This window comes from Saccopteryx leptura, chromosome 3 (assembly GCF_036850995.1).
Source record: "Saccopteryx leptura isolate mSacLep1 chromosome 3, mSacLep1_pri_phased_curated, whole genome shotgun sequence".
Lineage (NCBI taxonomy): Eukaryota > Metazoa > Chordata > Mammalia > Chiroptera > Emballonuridae > Saccopteryx > Saccopteryx leptura.
This window is the reverse complement of record NC_089505.1, coordinates 252,660,244-252,682,651: the sequence shown is the minus strand read 5'-3', so window position 1 is coordinate 252,682,651 and position 22,408 is coordinate 252,660,244. Positions and strand designations below refer to the sequence as shown.

Here is a 22,408-nt window from a genome sequence, read left to right as displayed (position 1 = left end):
ATTCTGTGTTTAAATGTTGATGGAAATTTTGGAAGGTTGATCTTTATTTATAAATATTTTTCTTTATTTTGAGGGAGAGAGGAAGGAAGAGAGTGAGAAGCATCAACTTGTAGTTGCTTTACTTTAGTTGTTCATTGATGGCTTCTCGTACATATCTTGACAGGTGTAGGGGGTGGGGTGCGGAGTTCAGGCTGAGCCAGTGACCCCTTGCTCAAGCCATCAATCTTGGGCTTTAAGTCACTTACCTTTGGGCTCAAGCCAGCGACTTTAGGATCATGTCGATGATTCTGCTCAAGCCAGGGACCTTGGGGTTTCAAACCGTGGTCCTTGGCACCCTGGGTCAGCGCTCTATCCATTGCATCACCACTGGTCAAGCTCAAAGAGGTTTAGAAGAGATTGTTGTTAATATTTTAAAGTCTGGATTAAAACTGAATTTTTGGCCTGGACTGGGCAGCTCAGTTGGGTGGAGTGTCATTCTGATATGCCAAGGTTGTGCGTTCAGTCCCCAGTCAGGGCACATACAGGAATTAACCAATGAATGCATGAATTGGTAGAACAACAAGTAGATGTTTTCTCTCCCTCTCTCTATCTCTCAAAAATCAATCAATTAAAGAAGATTTGGAAGATGACATTATATCTGGATTCCTTTTACTATTTGACTAAGACATACATAATGTGCAAAAATGACAAAAATTGGTTTCACTGTGCTCTAAGGCAGGGGTCTCCAAACTTTTTACACGGGGGGCCAGTTCACTGTCCCTCAGACCATTGGAGGGCCACCACATACAGTGCTCCTCTCACTGACTACCAGTGAAAGAAGTACCCCTTCTGAAAATGCAGTGGGGGCTGGATAAATGGCCTCAGGGGGCTGCATGCAGCCCGCCGGCTGTAGTTTGGGGATGCCTGCTCTAAGGACTCACCTTATTTTAATACCCTTTTTTTTTTACCTGAGAGCACAAATTTAGCTTTGACTAATAACATGCTACTTTAATCTTGTCCAGAATGTTGTTTTGGTATTACTACAAATACTTTTCAATGGTCTTATACATAAAAATAAGTTAAAACAGACTTTCAAGTTGATAAATGCAAGCACTCTTCCATTTTCATCCCTGTGGAGTGGAATAAAGGATGATGGAATGGAATACTAGTTAGAATATCTAGTTGCTAACTGTTGAGTATGTGTTTCAGAGTTGTAAAATTTAAATTATATATCATTGTAATTGTGGTCAGTTGTAAAATTTCTAAATACCTAGATATTCATAGTGGTAGTAAGCCCTGCTAGTCAAGGAATGCTCAGTATAGATGACAGAAAAAGTCTTGCACGATGCTCCCAGCCAACCTGGACTATAGGGAATGAACATGGTTTCGACTAGAGAGGACACTAGGGAACTCCTTCTCCCTCCATAGTAGTTCAGTGAGAGTGGGGCTACAGCCTTGGCTCAGGCAAGGAGGGCAGGCTCAGCAGCTAGGCAGTTCTCTATCTACCAACATTCAGAGATTGCTACATTTAGTTTATGTCTTCATGCCCTACTATTTTACTACTATTTTTTTTTTAACTGCTGAAGGTCGTTTGTCTTTAATATCTTTTAAGGGACATCAGTTGTAAAAGGCTTGTTCAGATGCAGAAAGCATTTCACTCTAACTATTAACTAAAACAGTCAGAAATCTGCTTTGTAGCACTTACGAAATGCTTGAGGACTGAGGATGAATCCAAAAATCTGATCCTACAATTGGAGCTCTGTGACAGTAGAAGTTAAGAGAGGCAAAGAGAGCTGAAGAGAAAGGAGGACTCTGTAGATCTCTTGATTCTATTTTGGCCAAAAACATAAATAGAGTCTGTAACTTCTAAAGACCCATATTTTCCCTTTCCTTTTGCATTTTCAGGTAATGTTTGAAACTTACCAGTTTTCTGGTGTATATGTAGCCATCCAAGCAGTTCTGACTTTGTATGCTCAAGGTAGGTGAAGCTTAACTTTTAGAATGATCAATTCAGTAAACATTATGGTTTATGTCAAAGAGTTTGATTTTTCAATATGTTGTAATTCCCAGAACACCACATTATTTATATATTTATTTAGATATTTTCAAATATTCAAATATTTTCAGTTTCTAAAATTTGTCAAGTAAAATAACATTTATTTTAGTGAGGGAGTGAGAGAGAGACAGAAACAAACAGGAAAGGTGAGAGATGAGAAGCATCAACTTGTAGTTGCTACACTTTAGTTGTTCATTGATTGCATCTCATACATGCCATGGAGGGGGGGGTTCCAGCTGAGCACTAACTCCTTGCTCAAGCCAGCGACCATGGGGTCATGCCTATAATCCCACACTCAAGCCAGTGACCTTACACTCAAGCCGGATGAGCTGGTGCTTAAGCCAGAGACCTCGGGGTTTTGAACCTGGGTCCTCAGCATTCCAGATCAACGCTCTCCACTGCACCACCACCTGATCAGGCCATGCATTTTAATTTCTAAATAAAAATGAATTTCTCAATTTTTAAATATAAGTAATAGGTTCCCTCTTCGGTTATTTTAAAGTAAAAATTTTTTATGCAGTAGAGAATGAACATGGAATTTATTCTCAGAACTGACAGTTAAAAAAAAACCATACCTAAAAAGGTTAGTATAAAATCATGGTTGTCAGGTATAAACACAAAGAAGAAGGTAAATATTTGGGAGTACCTTCCAAACTTTTCAGGCATAGATTTAATGGAGGGGGCTACTATGTTTTCTTGGGACTGCCATTAGAAACTGCCTCCCTGTCTATTGGGAATAAAATATTGGCCATGTTGGAGAGAGCTTTTTATATTCAGGTGGTCTTACTGACAATTGTGGGGCTGTCAAAGAGCTTGTTAGGCACTCTAAATGTAAAGATAACCTCAAGTCTGTCTGGTAAAAAGACATAGAAACAGCTCGTTTGATTCAGCACGTCAGAGATGGTTTCTGACGGAGGTGACACCTGAGCTAAGCCTCAAACCATAGTACTTAAGCAGTGTGTGTGATGGTACTTAGAAAACACACTATATTAAGGTGATCCGTGGTTAGTAAAAGTCACCTTGTAAAAAATATATACTAGATTTTTTAAAAGCTGTCTTTAATACTAGATATAGACACTTAGAAAATATCATATACTTAGGGGAACTAAATGTGACATGTGCCTTGCACTCTGTTTAGTGTAAGAGGATATGGTAATGCCCTTAAAACTATTGCAGCAGAGCTATGAGTAGTTTTCTCCTTTCAAGGAGTCAAAAATCACTTGTTACTTCACAGGGAGTGATTATCTGCATCTAGGTAATTATTGCATTAAAATTTAGAATTTATTTTAGAAAATACTTTGGAAAAAATAGATATAAAATTCTTTCAACCTAAACTTTGAAACTGCTAATAATAGTTTCATTTAGTAGGTGGGGAGGGGACAATTCTGCTGAAAAATTTTTGTTTGACTCATACTTGAATAAAATTTACCATAACAGGTCATTTTTCCTAGCAGTATTCATAAATTTATTTCTGTGCAATGAGATGATCTCTCTTAATTCCTGATATTAGCTATTTTTGTTAAAAACTATTGAATCCTTATTTTGAGAAATGATTGTCTAGTAATATTCATCAAAAGAACTCAAGCCATAGTAAAACTCTTCTTCTAAACAAGTTGGCTAGTACTACTAGTTTTAAAAAGATAGGAAGAAGTATTAAGAACCATGAAAGGTTTTTCAGAATAAGAGAGGTGACACTGTGATTTAGGGAGGTTTGTTTGCCTGTATGGCACAGACAGGAGTGAGGGGAATAACTGGAATTAGAGAATCTTGGGCTGGGGATTAGACTGGTTAGGGAAGGTATAAACAAAAAGGTAAGTACTGGATTGACCTTTAAAGAACTGCTAGGAATTGAAGTGGAAAAAAGAGGATCCATTAACAAAAGCGTGTGGCACTGAAAATGGTTCAAATGTGTGCAGGGAAAGGTCCAATATATAAGCTGGTGGAGGTGGTAGAAACAGGGTCCCTGCATGTTGGCTCAGTGGTAGAGCATTGTCCTGGCATGGGATGTCCTGGGTTGGATTCCCAGTCAGGGCACACAAAAGAAACTCCCATCTGCTTCTCCACCCCTCCCCCTCTTCTCTCTTTCCCCCTTTCCTGCAGCCTTGGCTCAATTGGAGTGATTTGGCCCCAGGTGCTTAGGGTGGCTCCATGTCCTCTGCCTCAGGCTCTAAGAGCTTTTTTGCTGAGCAACAGAACAACGCCCCAGATGGGCAGAACATTGCCCCCGTGAGCTTGCTGGGTGGATCCCGGTTGGGGCGCATACAGTAGTCTATCTCTACCTCCCCTCCTTTCACTGGATTAAAAAAAAAAAAAAGAAAAGAAAAATGGTGAGGTTGTATGGACAGGTCTTTTTGGGAAATTAATATAAATGCCTGCTATAGTTGATACTACTAGGAGTAATTTTGAATTATTGATGTTATGTATGCCTCTTTTTCTTGCAATGGAAAGATTTTTGTTTAAAAGAATGCAACATTAAAAGGCTTTAAGTGATTTTTATGAGGCCTACGGCATCAATCAAGGACAAATTATGTCTGCTTTAAAAGAGTGGTTTGAATAAATGTATTCAAAGGCAAATCATTACATTTAAATACTGTAGTACATGCAAATTTGTATTAATAAGAACAAGGGAGAGCCTATTCAGGAATGGGAAAATGATAAAGAAATGCTTAAACATGTTATAGATAATTCATATTCTGGTTAAAATTTGGGGGGGAATTAAAATAATTAGAAAATGTGAGTTAGAGAAAGGTTTTTGTTGTTTGGGGCTCCTCCTAGATTAACCCTGTGCAAAAGGCAAAACTCTTGATTTTTGTAGCCATTTATACTTTTAAATAGCACATATAGGAAACAAAATATCTTCTTTGCTGTTCTTTTATTATAAGGTTTAATTGACATTGTCTTGCTGGTTCTGGTGAATAATTGAGGTGATCCTTGGCTAGCCAAGATTACTTGTTCTCAGGTTTCTAGCTATCTGGTATCAACAGGAATTTTCCCAAAACAACACAGTTTTGAATATATTATATGACAAAAATAGTAATAAAGAACAAGATTGTTTCAACAGGTTTACTATTCACTTGTGTACTATTCACCTTTCATAGTGGTTTTCATAAAAGTTATCCAAAATGCTTTAGAAAAAATATTTATATATGTTGTTGTTTTTTTAGTGAATGGAGGGGAGGCAGAGAGACAGACTCCCACATGCACCCCCACTGGGATCCACCCCGCAAGCCCACCAGGGGGTGATGCTCTGCCTATTTGGGACTGCTGCTCTGTTGCTCAGCAACTGAGGCATTTTTTTTAAGTGCCTGAGGTGGAAGCCATGGAGCTGTCTTCAGCACCTAAGGCCAACTCACTCAAGCCAATTACACCATGGCTGCGGGAGGAGGAGGGGGGGAGGTGAAGTGGAGAAGCAGATGGTCGCTTTTCCTGTGTGCTCTGACTGGGAATTGAACCCAGGACATCCACACCCTGGGCCAATGCTCTGCCACTGAGCCAGCCAGCCAGAGCCTAGAAAATTTTACTTCAAGAGAATTCAGGGATTAAGTTGGAAATAAAAATGAAGTGCACTGTGCATTAAGAACATGTACTTTTCAATACTAGGTCACAGAGTCTGTTTTTCCCCATTTCCTGCGGTAACACATGATTAGACTAAAAAAGTCTCACAAGAGACGTGAAGGAATTCTGACCATAACCCTTGGAGTAGTGAGTTTTTTTTTCATGCTCACTGACCCCTGGGAGTGTTTTGTTTTGTTTTATTTATTTTTTTCAAAAAAAATGAAATTAGTTCTGATTACAGTTTTATTAACTTAAAATCATGTTTGTTTGATAACCAATTTATGGAAACAAGAAGAACATACATTTGCCTTTTTTTAATGTTGCCTTACACATTTTCGAAATAAATCGATCATACTCTGGATGGTCAGGAGGCATGAGGACGTACATGAACGTTCGTACTACTCAAAGCATTAATTGTCTGTATTAGAAACACGCTTCAAAACAAACATTGAAATGCTTGCTTCTAGACCAGTATGAAGGTGAAGTTTCTAGATAGCTTCTCTACTAATACTTGAAAATTTGCTGGCTTTGGTTTTTCTGATTTGGGTTTATCTAAAACCTCATGCTTCTCACACAGGTTTATTGACTGGAGTAGTGGTGGACTCTGGAGATGGTGTAACTCACATTTGCCCAGTTTATGAAGGCTTTTCTCTCCCTCACCTTACCAGAAGACTAGATATTGCTGGGAGAGATATTACCCGGTATCTTATCAAGGTAAGGAAAGGAAATGTCATAGAAAGATTTTGTAGTTTGTATTTACTGGCTTAATACAAAGTTGACTATCATCTGACTATCATCTTAGGATTCTAGTGAATCTTCTGCATCATTAGAGAAATGACCCAATTACCCTGTTATTCATATAAAAAAATTCATATGAGATGTATACATGTGATTTCTGGTATACTAATGAGACGATGTCATTTCATTACATAATTATATTGGTAGTCCTAAAGAAGGGGTAGAGAGGTATTTCAAAGATGGAAGAGACCCTAAAACTGCCTTGAACAACTTAGGCAGCCTTTTCTGCCATAAAACCCTACTTGGAAGAGATATACATTAAAGCGATAATCTTTTTTTTTTTTTTTTTACAGAGACAGAAAGAGAGTCAGAGTGAAGGATAGACAGGGACAGACAGACAGGAATGGAGAGATGAGAAGCATCAATCATTAGTTTTTTGTTGCGACACCTTAGTTGTTCATTGATTGCTTTCTCATATGTGCCTTGACCGTGGGCCTTCAGCAGACTGAGTAGCCCCTTGCTGGAGCCAGCGACCCTGGGTCCAAGCTGGTGAGCTTTTTGCTCAAACCAGATGAGCCCGCGCTCAAGCTGGCGACCTCAGGGTCTCGAACCTGGGTCCTTCCACATCCCAGTCCAACGTTCTATCCACTGCGCCACCGCCTGGTCAGGCTAAAGTGATAATCTTGGTTGTGTTGATCTTATCTTTCCCCACAAAATACACTGATAGCAAATTAATGATATTTGATTAAAAACAGGGCCCAGATATGCCTGCCCTTATGTTTAGAAGTTTTCATGGAATATATCCAATTTTCAGTGTTTATTTACTATTCTAAAGTTTACTTCTGACTGTAATTAGTTAAAATTGTCTTTAAAACATATTGCTGGAGAAAGTATATGAGGCCACTATTTTTTTTTTTTTTTTAATGTTAAAGAAAAAGTTTAGAGTATTATCTGTTGTACCAGAATTCTGTAGTTAGTCTATGTTCTGGATCAGTGGCTCTTAACACAAGATGACACTGCCCTACAGGCAGCAATGTGTGGAGACCTTTTTCGGATGGTACAACTGCAGGAATGCTGTTAAACATCCTATGGCATCCTACAACAAACAGTCCCTACAACAAAGGATTACAGTGTCCCAAATGTCATTGGTGCTACTGTTGAGAAACTGTTGTGCGATGATATTTGTGAAACAAATTGTGTTGCATTAGGTGTTTAACTTGACATTGGGTTCCTTTAGTCTCAATATAGAATAATAATAAGTTTAAGTAATAAGAGTTATAATATACTCATTATAGTCTGAAGTTCTGTTGTAGGGTAACCACCAAAAGAATTTCCAAGGGTGTTGTTCTTACACAAAGATGAAGTATTTATTTTTTTATAGTTTTTATTTGAAAGGTTGTTGTGTTTATGTGCATGTTATGTTTTGTGTTTTTTGTTTTATTTTGTTTTTGTCTGATCAGCAGGTTGAATTCTCTTATATGTTTAACATGCTATTGCCCATCTAATAGGTCTTACACATTATACTGGAAGCTAAGGATAAAACTTTCTAAGACCTAGGGATATCATGAATATGGCATTGATTGAACAAATTGCAGATAGTAGGAATTCAGTACTAAAATAATATTTATTTACTAATAGATTTCTTATTGTTTATCAAAACTATCTAAACATTAGTACTCAAACAGTACACTTTTTTTTTATCAGCTGCTTCTGTTGCGAGGATATGCTTTCAACCATTCTGCAGATTTTGAAACAGTCCGCATGATTAAAGAAAAATTGTGTTATGTGGGGTATAATATTGAGCAAGAGCAAAAACTGGCCTTAGAAACCACAGTATTAGTTGAATCTTACACAGTAAGTATTTTCAGTGTATAATATTTATGTGGTTTTAAAATGAACAGCCATGATTATTGCTGTGTGCTTAAGGAGGTTTTCTTGGAAACCATTATTTTTGTTTGGGGTGGTTGTGATATGTATATGTGTGATCTTTACTGTCTTTCTACCTAAAGATTAAAGTGATTTAATCACTTACTCTAGGACACCATACAATGTGAAATAAAGCAAGAAACATAAACTCTTTTCTACCTCAGGATATAATTATGAGATTTTATTTTGAGACTCTATTCTCTGGAATAGCATTTTCAACATGTGTTTTACAGAATGTTATGCCCCTGATATATTAATAGGTTTTTCACAAAAATTAAAGTGGGAGTTACATTGTCAGATGTTTGGGAGAGAGTTGGTATTGCTGTATTGCAGGGCTTCTCAGAGCCTTTGAGCTATTAATGTGCATGACTGTGAGAATATAGTTTACCTGTTTCTCAGCCTTGTTAGACTAGAGGACTATTCAGTATTTCATGGAATTAGGACTGTTCGAAGAAACATACTTTGGGAAGTAGTCATACTAGAGTGGTACAGTGGTCCCTCATCTATCTTGGGGGTTAGGTTCCAGAACACCCCCCCAGTAAGTGAAAATCCACAAAGTAGCAACCTTATATTTATTTTATTATTTATAAATATTTTAAGGCTTTATAAACCCTCCCCACACTCTTATAAACCTTTCCCACAGTTATTTTGCTTATTTTACCACAAAAATAATTAAAATAATAAATATATAAAAATACTTATATACTGCAAAATCCCACGATATAGCAAAAAACCCACAATACAAAATTAGATATATACAACTTAAAAATCCACAATACAGTGAGACCATGAAAAGTGAACCATGATATGGCAAGGGACAACTTTGTATTGCTTTAGTTACTCAATAGATGGCAGTCTTTTCCTGACTTAGTATTTTCTTTTTTTATTTTTTTTTTCTTTAAGTGAGGCGGGGAGGCAGAGAGACAGACTCCCGCATATCTCAGACCAGGATCCATCCAGCAAGCCCCCTATAGGGCGATGCTCTCCCCATCTGAGCCACTGCTCTGTTGCTTGGCATGAGGTGAGCCATGGAGCCATCCTCAACACCCAGAGCCAACTGCTTAAACTGTTTGAGCCATGGCTGTGGGAGGGGAAGAGAGAGAAAGAGGGAGAGAGAGAGATAGAAGCAAGAGGGGTGGAGAAGCAGATGGTCACTTCTCCTGTGTGCCTTGACCAGAAATCGAACCCGGGACTTCTACACGTCAGGCTGTCACAGGGTGCTAAATTTTTAATGTATTGTTATCTTAAGTTTATTGTTCATTTGGGTATCAAGAACTTCCAGATCTCATCTTTGATCTAGTTATTACTAAAATGAAATTGAGTAATAGGTGATAAAAGCAATTATTCTTTTTTTATCAATTGTTCTTAAACCATTTAATTCATATAAGTTGTGTATCACAAATATGTACAAAACGGTCATTTAAAAAATAGTTATAAATTTGTGTAAGTTATATTGTTTTAGTTTTAAAAGATATCGATCCAAATAATCAATAATCCAATACTTTGCAACTTAATGGCCTCCAGATTTGCCCTGGGGATTTCTTTCCTGAAGCTTTCTTGACATTTCCTCTAGATTTATAATTTTTCATCTACCTGGCTTGTCTGGAAGAAAATGACATGAGGAAAGAAAGAGGGAAATAAAACTGTAAGACATGATTTATTAATTTCCTCCTTTCTAGAAACTGTAAACTGATAAGTGAAGAGGGATATGGGTGAACAAATAAAGGATAGGGTGAGATTTGATATAGAGAAATGAAAACCGTACAGTCTTAACAGTTCCTAGGGTAGTTACTAGGGTTAGTGGCCCCAGTGTGGCCTGAAGACAGAGTGTCCAGAGAAGTCACACCATCAGAGAGGCTAGAAATGTGAGGTACAGAAATTTTGCTAAAAACAGTCTGCCTTGTGAAGTTTTTCTAGGTAAGGTGATTTCATGTGGTTTTCAAACTCACTTGATGGTTTTGTTTTCTTAAGGGTAAATGTTTGGATCAGTATCTTTTTGTTGTTAAGAAATTTGATACAATTTATAAAGAAAATTCTGAAGTTTTTGAAAAATGCTATTGCTTTGCACATATCTATAAACAATTACAGCAAACATGGAGTAAATGTTTTAAAGAACTTGCTTTGTGTGAGTTTGTCATATTGGAAGGTCAATTTTGGAACCTAATTATAATTATAAATAAACACACTTAGAAATGTTAATGTAAAACCAATTCTGTTATCTCATGAAGAAATGTGTCAAATGCCAGCATATGCAAGAATGCTTGTTACTTAAGTCAGTCCAATGAATTATGACGTGGTTTAAGAGAGGGAGTTTTTCTTTAATATTTCTCACTTAATTAAATATAAACAAGATGTGACCTAAGAGTTCTATACAGTTCCGTGTAACAGTATCTGACCTGTTCTTGAAATCTTCTTTGCTTAAATTAAAATTGTATCTACCCCTGACCTGTGGTGGCGCAGTGAATCAAGCGTCGACCTGGAACGCTGAGGTCGCCTGTTCGAAACCCTGGGCTTGCCTGGTCAAGGCACATGTGGGAGTTGATGCTTCCTGCTCCTCCCCCCTTCTCTCTCTCTCTCTCTCTCCTCTAAAATGAATAAATAAAAATAATTTTTAAAAAAATTGTATCTACACTACCTATTATCATTAAAAATTTAATAGGACCTAGTAAGTAGGATACAACAGAATTACCTGATAAAAAATAGTCTAGCCCGACCAGGCAGTGGGGTGGTACAGTAGATAGAGCATCAGCCTAGGACATAGAGGACCCCAAGGTTTCGAACCTCACTGGCTTGAGCGTGGGCTCATCTGGCTTGAGTGTGAGTTCACCGGCTTTAGTGCTGAGTTACGGGCCTGAGTGTGGGATCACAGACATGACCCCATGGTTGCTGGCTTGAGCAAGGGGTTACTTACTCTGCTGTAGTGCCCCCCCCATCAAGGCACAAATGAGAAAGCAATCAATGAACAACTAAGGTGCCGCAATGAAGAATTGATGCTTCTCATCTCTCCCTTCCTATCTGTCCCTTTCTCTGTCTCTCTCTATCAATAAAAAATAATAATAATAGTCTATATCAAGTGTTCCTTAAACATTTTGATCATAAAATATTTTTCAGATTAAATAATTTGACAAGTTTCACACATGATATAAAGTTTTGATAGCAAAATAAAGTTTCACAGAATAATTATTTGGTGAAAAAATTATTAAATTGAATGTTTGTGCTACATGGCAAAAATATTTATAAAATTACAAAGGTGTTGAAAAAAATAAGAGAAGCAGCGTTGACACCAGGTATAATCCAGACGCAGTGGTTGATTGATGCTGCCTGTGTGTGCTTTGCTGCACATCATGCAGCTTCTGGCATTCGGGCTTTGGTGATTTCTTCAGTAAACTCCCGACACCTTGGGCAAGACATACCATTTTAAAAGCAGAACAGAGTATGATAATAAAAACAATCATCTAAATGCATTTTATTTGACCTTTTTTTTTCTTTTTTTCCAAAAATATTTTTTAGAAGAAATATGTGGATAATGATTTTGATTATAGAACAGATGTGCTTAAAAGTATTGGTGTTCTAGTGAATACTGGAAAATTTTGTAATCTTGGTGACTAATAACTGATTAATCTTGGTTTCTAGCTCCCAGATGGCCGCATTATCAAAGTTGGGGGAGAGAGATTTGAAGCACCAGAAGCTTTATTCCAGCCTCACTTGATCAATGTTGAGGGAGTGGGTGTTGCTGAATTACTTTTTAACACAATCCAGGCAGCTGATATTGATACCAGGTATGTTAGAAATGCTGGTTTCAAAGTTATTTATCAGAAATAGATGAAATATAAATAGTTGGAATGACTGAATTGCCTGTTATCTCATGTTTTTGAATAGATAAGGCAAAATAATATTTTCAGAAGGCGACACTCAATTTACCATTATATCATTGTATCTCAAGCCATTTTAAACTTTTTATTTTGAAATAATTTAAAACTGAAAAGTTGCTAGAATAATACAATAAAGAGAACTTGTATTGCACAGTCTTTATCCAGTTTCTCATTTTACTAATTTTCTACATTTGCTTTGTTATCCCCTATATATTTTTTCCTTTAGCTAATTTGAGAGTAAGATAATTGTATAAATCCTCTTAACTCCTTAATGGTCACTTTGTATTTTCTAAAAATGAAAATATTCCCATATATAGCTGCAATATAGTTATCAAGTGCCGGAGATTGATTACAGATAGATACTTTTATCATCCATATTTCAGTTTTGTCCATGTCCTTAAATCTAGGATCACACATTGTATTTAGTTGGCATGTCTCTTTTTTTCGGCACATCTCTTAATCTTTTCTCTATTACCAGTCTTCAATCTTTCATAACATTGAATCTTTGCAAAGACAGGCCCATTGTTTTAGAGAAGTTTTCTCAGTTTGGGTTTGAATGACTTCTCATGATTAGATTCAGGTTATGCATTTTGGGCAAAAGTACTGCACCCGTAATGTGTCCTCAGGGTATCACGTCTAGGGCTGATGTCAGTCTGTTATTTATTAGGGATGTTAGTGTTAAGCTCTTAAAGAAGTTTCCTCTTTGCTCCACTGTATAGTTGTCCTGTTTTTCCTCTCCTAATTTATAGTAATCTGTGGGAAAATACTTTGAGATTTTGTAAATCTCCTGTTTCTCACCAAACTACCCTCCCCCGCCCCTTTTAGCATGTATTGATGATTCTTGCCTAAATCCGTTTTTTATTGTCGTTGTTGCAAGAAGAGGATTTCCTAGTTCTATCATTCCTTCTATATTTATTTGTCAGCATTTCAGCAATAGCAAGTGCTTTTCCTGGTCTCTTTTTGTTTGTTGTTGGAATGGATTCATGATTTTTCCCCAGTAGATTATAATTTATTACTGTCTTTATTTATTGTGCTGCTCGAGTTTTTCCTGATTTGGCCAAAGGGAGCCCCTTCAAGCAGGCTCTAGTGTCCTTTGCTATGCCTCCATCTTTTTTTGAGCACATCCTGTTGGAGGCACAAGATATTCTTAGCTCACTTTTTTTTTTTTTTTTTTTTTTTAAATAAATTTTTATTAATGGTAATGGGATGACATTAATAAATCAGGGTACATATATTCAAAGAAAACATGTCCAGGTTATCTTGTCATTAAACTATGTTGCATACCCCTCGCCCAAAGTCAGATTGTCCTTCGTCACCCTCCATCTAGTTCTCTGTGCCCCTCCCCCTCCCCCGAACCCTCCCCCTGTCCCCCCTCCCCCCACCCCTGGTAACCACCACACTCTTGTCCATGTCTCTTAGTCTCATTTTTATGTTCCACCAATGTATGGAATCATGTAGTTCTTGTTTTTTTCTGATTTACTTATTTCACTCCTTATAATGTTATCAAGATCCCACCATTTTGCTGTAAATGATCTGATGTCATCGTTTCTTATGGCTGAGTAGTATTCCATAGTGTATATGTGCCACATCTTCTTTATCCAGTCTTCTATTGAAGGGCTTTTTGGTTGTTTCCATGTCTTGGCCACTGTGAACAGTGCTGCAATGAACATGGGGCTACATGTGTCTTCACGTATCAATGTTTCTGAGGTTTTGGGGTATATACCCAGTAGAGGGATTGCTGGGTCATAAGGTAGTTCTATTTGCAGTTTTTTGAGGAACCACCATACTTTCCTCCATAATGGTTGTACTACTTTACAGTCCCACCAACAGTGAATGAGGGTTCCTTTTTCTCCACAGCCTCTCCAACATTTGCTATTACCCGTCTTGTTGATCATAGCTAATCTAACAGGGGTGAGGTGGTATCTCATTGTAGTTTTGATTTGCATTTCCCTAATAACTAATGAAGCTGAGCATTTTTTCATATATCTGTTGGCCATTTGTATCTCTTCCTGGGAGAAGTGTCTATTCATGTCTTCTTCCCATTTTTTTATTGGATTGTTTGTTTGTTTGTTGTTGAGTTTTATGAGTTCTTTGTAAATTTTGGAAATTAGGCCCTTATCTGAGCTGTTGTTTGAAAATATCATTTCCCATTTAGTTGGCTGTCTGTTTATTTTGATATCAGTTTCTCTTGCTGAGCAAAAACTTTTTATTCTGATGTAGTCCCATTCATTTATCTTTGCCTTCACTTCTCTTGCCATTGGAGTCAAGTTCATAAAATGTTCTTTAAAACGCAGGTCCATGAGTTTAGTACCTATGTCTTCTTCTATGTACTTTATTGTTTCAGGTCTTATATTTAGGTCTTTGATCCATTTTGAATTAATTTTAGTACACGGGGACAGGCTATAGTCGAGTTTCATTCTTTTGCATGTGGCTTTCCAGTTTTCCCAACACCATTTGTTGAAGAGGCTTTCTTTTCTCCATTGTGTGTTGTTGGCCCCTTTATCAAAGATTATTTGACCATATATATGTGGTTTTATTTCTGGGCTTTCTATTCTGTTCCATTGGTCTGAGTGTCTATTTTTCTGCCAATACCATGCTGTTTTGATTATTGAGCTCACTTTTTTTTTAATTAATTAATTTATTTTTTACAGAGACAGAGAGTGAGTCAGAGAGAGGGATAGACAGGGACAGACAGACAGGAACGGAGAGAGATGAGAAGCATCAATTATTAGTTTTTCATTGTGCGTTGCAACACCTTAGTTGTTCATTGATTGCTTTCTCATATGTGCCTTGACCGTGGGCCTTCAGCAGACCGAATAACCCCTTGCTCGAGCCAGCGACCTTGGGTTCAAGCTGGTGGGATTTTGCTCAAACCAGATGAACCCACGCTCAAGCTGGTGACCTCAGGTTCTCGAACCTGGGTCCTCTGCATCCCAGTCTGATGCTCTATCCACTGTGCCACTGCCTGGTCAGGCTCTTAGCTCACTTTTAATTTTGTTTTTTGACTAGGTAGAACATTAACAGTCTAGTCAAAAGTATATAATTATATGTGGAAGTACTTCTTTTTCCACTCCCTGTCTTTTACCCTAGTCTTTTTGCTCTTATAGGTAAATGGTCTCATTAGTTTCAGGTTTATCCTTTCTATAGTTCGTACTTTCTTTTACTCAAAAGGAAGTATAAATACTCGTACACTTTTTTTTTTGCTTAATATATTCTAAACAATCATACCATTTTCTAGAGTTTGTTCTCATTTTTTTTTCAAGTTGCACGTTTTTCAGTGTTCTATAGTTTATTTAGTGACTCTTAGTTGGTAAGGTAGACTCCAGTATCTGTGTTGACAAATAATTCTGCAATTAATAACCTTACGTGCACTTATATTTTTGTAGCACTGGGCACATCTAGAGTTTGAGTCATAGTTAGAAAGCCCTCCTCTACTCCCAGGTTATTGAGGAATTCATGCAAAAGCATTTTGTAAAGCAAATGTTTGCTTACTTGTTTGTTTAACCCTGAATTAAATACCCATCTAATTTCTGTGGGATGGCTAGCAAGTAGGATAATAATGGAAATTAACAAAAATAGCAATTGGCTCATGATATAAATTTATAAGTCTAATGAAAGATGATAAAAAGTCTAATCTAGACTTTATAATTACGGTAAATTCTCATAATAGGAATAGATAGGTGCTTTTTTCCTTTTAATGATCATTAATAACAAAATTGTGTTTAAAAGTACATTTCTGTTGGTGGTGATTGAAGATTAGGCATTCTATTTTTAAACATTTTTGGTTGATTTATTTTAGAGAGAGAGAGGAAGGGCGAGAGAGGAGATACATCAGTTTGTTATTCCGCTTATTTATGTATCCCTTGGTTGATCTTGTATGTGCCCTGACCAGGGAACAACAAACCAGCAAGCTTGGAATATGGACATGACACACTAACCTGCTGAGCTACCAGGCCAGGGCCATGTCGAATTTTATTTAAATCTCCTAGCAACCCCCCTGTGGCTGATATACATAACAGGAACTCTGAGATACTGTTCGTAATTTGACACCCCAAATGAATACCTTTTGTGTCCTTCTAGATCTGAATTCTATAAGCATATTGTGCTTTCTGGAGGGTCTACTATGTACCCTGGGCTGCCATCACGGTTGGAACGAGAACTAAAGCAGCTTTACTTAGAACGAGTTTTAAAGGGAGATGTGGAAAAACTTTCTGTAAGTATCAATCAATAATCCAACTGTTAATATACATACACCTTTTAAACCCTGGGAAGTAGCTTGTGAATTTTGACAGCCACCAGAGGGCGTAAGAAGTCTTTCTAAACAAATTTCTAATGTCACGTACAGCCTTGAAGAGGTAGAACTAAATGGTGCAAGGTCATAAGCTCTGTCCCAGAATGGTCATAGTGTATGGTCACCTGTGTATTCAGTGAGTGGGGATGACTAGGTCCAGGACCAAATATTCTGTGTTATCTGTAATGTACAGCCTGAATCGAGGTATCTCTAAATACGTAGGAAGAACTGCTGTTCTGTGGAGGGGTAAACACCCCTTTTGATGGGTTTTGTTGTTTTTTGGGTTTTTTTTTTTTTTTTTTTTACTTTTTGGCTAGGTAACCAGCCTTCAGTGCAACACTTGGACTGTCTCATATTGCTGATTTTAGGTTATTTTCTGGCTATTTCTTGCATATGTTTAGCTCCCCAATCAGATTATAAAACATGGTGTTTCCAGTTCTTTTGCATCTCCATCAACTGTCATAGCTCCTGCAACAAACTTTAATTGTAGTTATTGAAGTATAGAGTAGAAAGAAAAATTTAAACTAATATGTAATAGTTAATGGTTGACTTTTTTTTCTATAAATTGGACAATGTGAAGTGCTCTATATATTGTGCTCTCAACCAACAGTCATTTAAATCTGAATCAATCTGCAAGGTTTGTCTCACTGACTTTGATCAACTGTATTAGGTAATGGAATTACACATTACAGAGGACTGTACATATCGGAGACACTAATTATTACATTTCTCTATGTGTCTTAAAATGTTGAAATTAAATTGAGAATGGACACATAACATTAAACAAATTAAAAGACTGAAAAGGAGCCATATTGTCTAAGTACTATACTTGTCTGATTTTGAGTTATACATACAATTTAAAGTCAGTTTCAGGTGATTATTTATTTATTCAGCACGTTTGTTGAACTCCTGGGAGTCAAACACTGGTCGAGATGGTGGGATAAACAAGGCAGTGGTGAACAAAGCCCAGATCCCTGCTTTCAGTTTGTGAAGGACAATAATATGTCAGTGGTAATAATGCTGTGAAGACGGTAAAGTATGGTTGGGATTTAGACAGTGGTAGGAACTGGTGGGATTGGGTGTTCTTCATGCAGGGTGATCAGGGAAGGCTTCTCTGATGAGAAAACTTTTGAGTAGAGACCTGCATGGAGTGAGGAAGTGAGCCACATGACTGACTTTCCAGGCAAAGACCCTTCTAGGCAGGACCAGCAAGTGGCAAACCCTTAAGCTGGTGGGAGAGGGCAGCTGCGGCTAGCGGCGAGTGAGCAATGGAGAGGGCTGGGAAGTGAGCTCAGAAAGGCAGTCCGGACGCAGGTTCTGTTCAGCCACAGCACAGTTTGGCCTTATTCCTAGTGAGATAGAAAGTCTTGGACTTTGAGCAGAGAAATGATGGGATATCATGTGTTTTTAAAGGATTGTTAAGTCTGGTATGAATAGGCTGTTGAGGGGAAAGAAAGGTGAATGTAGAAAGACAGGTTCGGAGGCTCTGAGAAAAAGGAGGAGGTGGCAGAGGTTTATAAAATAGAGGAGGAGGAGGGAAATGAAGTGTCTTAGAGAGTGGAAGAGAGGGGAGAAATGCAACAGGATTGCTGAGCAGCACTAAGGGGCTCAGTTGCGGTAAGGAATACATTTGAAGTAAGATGCTGAGCTCCTCTCCTGTAGTGTTCAGTTGCTTCTGGTGCAAGTAGAGGGTTGGTCACCTGAGTTGCAGTTTGCCAAGTGAGTGTGGGAGGGCGAGGACAAAGTCACCAAGGATAATGTCAGGAAGTGATGGGGATGGCGCATACACTCATGCAGTCAGCACAAGAGTGAGAAGAAGTCCCCTGGGGATCTATAGAAGACTTAGGTGGGAGTGATGGATGGAATAGCCTGACAGAACAGGTTTTGGAGGGGCTGCGGATAGGTAGGGGGAGGGAGAAAGAAGCAGCAGGGAAGAATGAGAATTGCTGTTACCAGGTTTCCAGGATTAGGGAGGTGCGGTGAGAGAAACAGCAGTCAGCTGAGGAAGCTTCAAGGGCAACTGTGTCTTCAGGGTAGCCCAAGCTTCCCTTAGAGGGGGGTTGGCCAAACCACAGCCCTGGGCCAAAACCAGCTGTCTTGTAAATGAACACAATTCTTTTGGAACACAACCAGGACCATTCTTTTATATGTTACCTATCGTCACTTATTGTCTATAGCTGCCAGAGAGACCTGTAAAACTTCTAGTATTTAGTATTTATCAGAAGTTTGCTGACCCCTGCCTAAGAAGAATAAAACAGTAATTGGCATAATTAAAACAGTAACAGTAGGTTAGCCTCAGGATTGGTAACTGGTATTTTTCTATGTCATATATACTGCTCACAAAATTTAGGGGATATTTCAAAATGAATATGAAGCTATAAAATATCCCCTAATTTTTGTGAGCAGTATATTATTAGGTCCTACAGTTCATTTATGTGACATAAAGACAGCTCAGAATGCCATAATTATTGAGTCCTTTTGCAGGATTTGTCACACTGTTAATAAAACTGCTACATTTTTTTAAGGTTTCTCCTTTAGGTGTTAACTGACTATACAGATTGAAGTGTGTCCTTGTTAGACAGTTAATCCTGGCCATAGAGTAGAAAACTTCCCACTTGTCTTTCATTTTGGTTAGTTACAGTGTTTATTTTCTCAAATATCCCTATGATTTATTTTTACCATATTTCGGGTTTTTTTATTTTAAAAAATATTTTATTTGAATTTGAGACAGTAGAAAGTGACCTTTGCTTATAAGAAAGAACTTCAGTTTTTCTCTGATACATGGGACTACAGTCATAGCAGCTAGACCTTGAAGAAACCATAGAAGTCCTCTTATCCTGACTTTTCATTTGACAGCTAGCTAAGTGATTGACTGTGTGTTCATCCACCAGGTGATGGGAAAAGCTGCCATAATCAGAATTCTGGCAGTAGGGTAATCATAGGTTTTATCATTCAAATCAGGGCACTTTTGATAGGTGCTGTTAATGATGGGGTAGCAGGAATAAATTAGGGCTGTTCTAAGCACACTAGCTATCCCGCTGTCCTACTTATTTCACAAGATTTTTGTGAGAATTCAATAATAAATGAAAAAGTCATTTTATGAAGCAGAATGCCCTAAGCACATGTGACATTTTTATCATCCCTTTCTTCTTTAGAAATTTAAGATCCGCATCGAGGATCCACCCCGCAGAAAGCACATGGTATTCCTGGGTGGTGCAGTTCTAGCGGATATCATGAAAGACAAAGACAACTTCTGGATGACCCGACAGGAATACCAAGAAAAGGGTGTCCGTGTGCTGGAGAAGCTTGGTGTGACTGTTCGATAAGCTACCAAGCTTGTTCCCATCACACCCCTAACGCTTTCTTTTTTTCCTTTATTGCCAATGTTTGAACTCATTAAACTCCAGGACATGGAAGAGGACTCTCTTTGCCCTTTGACTGGAAAGGTCAGGTTTTATTTTGGTGTCTTAGGGAAGCTTTGTTAAATTTTTGTTAATGTGGGTAAATCTGTTTAATTCAACCACTTCCTTACAAACACCAGGAGAGGGCAAAGGGTCCTGTCTGCTGCTTTGTTTCTTCCTATCGGCTTCCTATTTTCACTTTACTGCTCTAATGCTGCTAGTGTTAGCACACTAGGTGGTATGCCTTTATTAGCATAAGAAACAACTTTAATAGGAGCTTTTACATGTTATTGGGGTGGGGGTGGTAAGGGATGGGTGGGCAGCTGCTGAACGCTTTATGGCATTTCCTCTGTTGTGTGACGCTTTCCAGTTACTGGTACAGATTTTAGTACCTTAAAGCTCTGGTATTAACAGTTTAGGGAAATATTAGGCTCAGAACTACAGTGTTTTGGGTGGTTTTTGTATAAGGGTGAGGGGAGGTGGGTTTTTTTGGTTTAGATTTTTTTTTTTTTTTTTGAGCTTTTCTGCTCTGGGGTACAAAAGATTAACTTTATTTACAGTACTTTGATTTGGCATATTTTTTTCTCTTTTTGGTCTGCCTGGAACTGTTTCCATATGATGTAAAAAAAACAAGTATAGTATCTCATTACCATGTGGCTTAGGATTTGGTTTTTTTAAAAATCAACCATGTTATCTAGGACTAGACTCCCTAAAATCTCAATGGAAAAGTAACATTTAAGAAATGCTGTTGGACATTCAAACTACAGATTTTAAAGGTGCTTAAGAGCTGGTATACTCTAGTGCTTCTGTTTATACCAGAAGCACTAAGGTAGCCCAGAGCCAAGCACCATCCTTGCAAAGTATTTTTTTAGATAACTAACTGACCAGTGCTTATTTAATAAAAAAACAAGTAGATACATACTAATAATTACTGGCAGTAGGTTATAATTGTTGGATTAAAAATAACATTAAAATATGGGACTTGTTGCCAGTTGATTAATTTTCATTAGTTTTTTGTTTGTTTGTTTTTATTTGAAACCTGGAGTAAAATTTGATTTGTTAATATGTTGGCAAAAAATTATAAAGATTTAAATTCATATTGGTATTGAAAAATTAATCATAATGACTAAATCTCAGCCATCTTATGCTTGAAACAAGAATTGTTGGTAATTTGTAAATGTTAGCAGACTTTCCTGCCTATTTCAGAAAATCATATTTATGAATCCTGTCAGGATTACTTGTTATTTGAAAAAATATCAAATAGTACTCAGGCCTGAATTCTTTCTAAATTTGAAAAATAAAATAATAAATTGTATCACACTAAGTACAAAATGAAGATTCTGGAAACAAAGCTTTTGTTTTGTTTTTGTTTTTTTTATTTCAAAAAATTCTTTACTAATAATGAAAGAAGAAAGCTTTGCTTTGAAAGGAGAAGCTTATTTTGGGGGGGACTGAAATTGGAAAGATATTGGCTTTAGAGTCTCTTTTGTTAGAAAACTTAAAAATCAGTTTATATGAAATAAGCAGCAAAAGGAGTTTGGTTTTCATTATGCAGCTTCTGTTAAATATTAAGTATATATTCTGTTTTACCTCAATTTGAACAAACACGGTTGCCTGCATGCTGGACATGCTACATGTGAATAGCCTGTGAATAACATCTGCTAGCTTTCAGGGACATGGGTGTCAGCGTACTTTGGATCTAAAATGTTCCTAAATCTGTCAGCCTTTTGAAGACTGGACTTTCTAGAAGACACAAACGTAGGACAAGTACCTACTAGCTATTCATTTTGGGTAAATGGATTGACTCTTGGCCTTTGGTCATGATTTTATAATGTGGGGGGTGGGGTAGAAAACAAAGAACGGGATAGGCTCTTAAATAAAACTGTGGAAGAGCGTTTATTATCTGTCCTTTGGTATCTTAATATATATAGTATAATTTTAAAATTCCATTTTATAATTTTTCCTATTCCAAGGTGAAATAATGCATTCAGTAATTTGGGGGGTTGGGAAGTATTGTGTTTAATTGGAGTTGTCTGGTATGAGTTTCTCAAATTAAAAAATTTTTTAAGAGAGATCTGATTTCTCATTCTTAAACCATTGTCATTTAAATTTCCAAAAATAATTATTTTAAAATTAGTATTGCCAATACCTTGACCTTTGAGAAGAGTTTCTTAGAAATAGGTTCTACATTTAAACCTTTTTCTTTAAAAAGTGGTATTGTATGTTAACTTTTACACAGTTCTGAACACTGTTAACAATATCAGGAAAGTATTTTCAGAGATCAGTGGAATGTTAAAAATTCTGAACTTAACATAAATACACTTTTTAATTCAGAAAATAAAATCAGGTTTTTCAAAGTAAAATTTAATTTTGTCTTTGTTTTTCTCTACTGGTTGATAGGCCAAGTTCAGTTTAGTGTTCTATTATTTGACCAAAAAAACTCTTTATTTCTGGTATGATTTCAAGTACATAAAGAAAAAAGAAAAAACAAAAACAAGGAATAAGAGCAAATTACAGGCCCTGGCCAGTTGGCTCAGTGGTAGAGCATTGGCCCAGCATGTGGTGGAGCAAATTGGTCCTGGGCCCTGAG

At 37.3% G+C, this 22,408-nt stretch overlaps 1 protein-coding gene across 1 annotated transcript in view; it reads left to right on the top strand.

Moving 5' to 3' along the window:
• ACTR2 (actin related protein 2) overlaps positions 1–21,890 on the top strand; it is a 38,221-nt gene extending 16,331 nt beyond the window's left edge. The window contains exons 4-9 of the mRNA XM_066378140.1: positions 1,885–1,957; positions 6,168–6,304; positions 8,033–8,182; positions 11,888–12,033; positions 16,207–16,339; positions 19,573–21,890. Coding sequence (XP_066234237.1) covers positions 1,885–1,957; positions 6,168–6,304; positions 8,033–8,182; positions 11,888–12,033; positions 16,207–16,339; positions 19,573–19,743 — 810 coding nt within the window. The 3' untranslated portion in view covers positions 19,744–21,890. The remainder of the gene's footprint in view (positions 1–1,884; positions 1,958–6,167; positions 6,305–8,032; positions 8,183–11,887; positions 12,034–16,206; positions 16,340–19,572) is intronic.
• Positions 21,891–22,408: the final 518 nt, after the last annotated feature.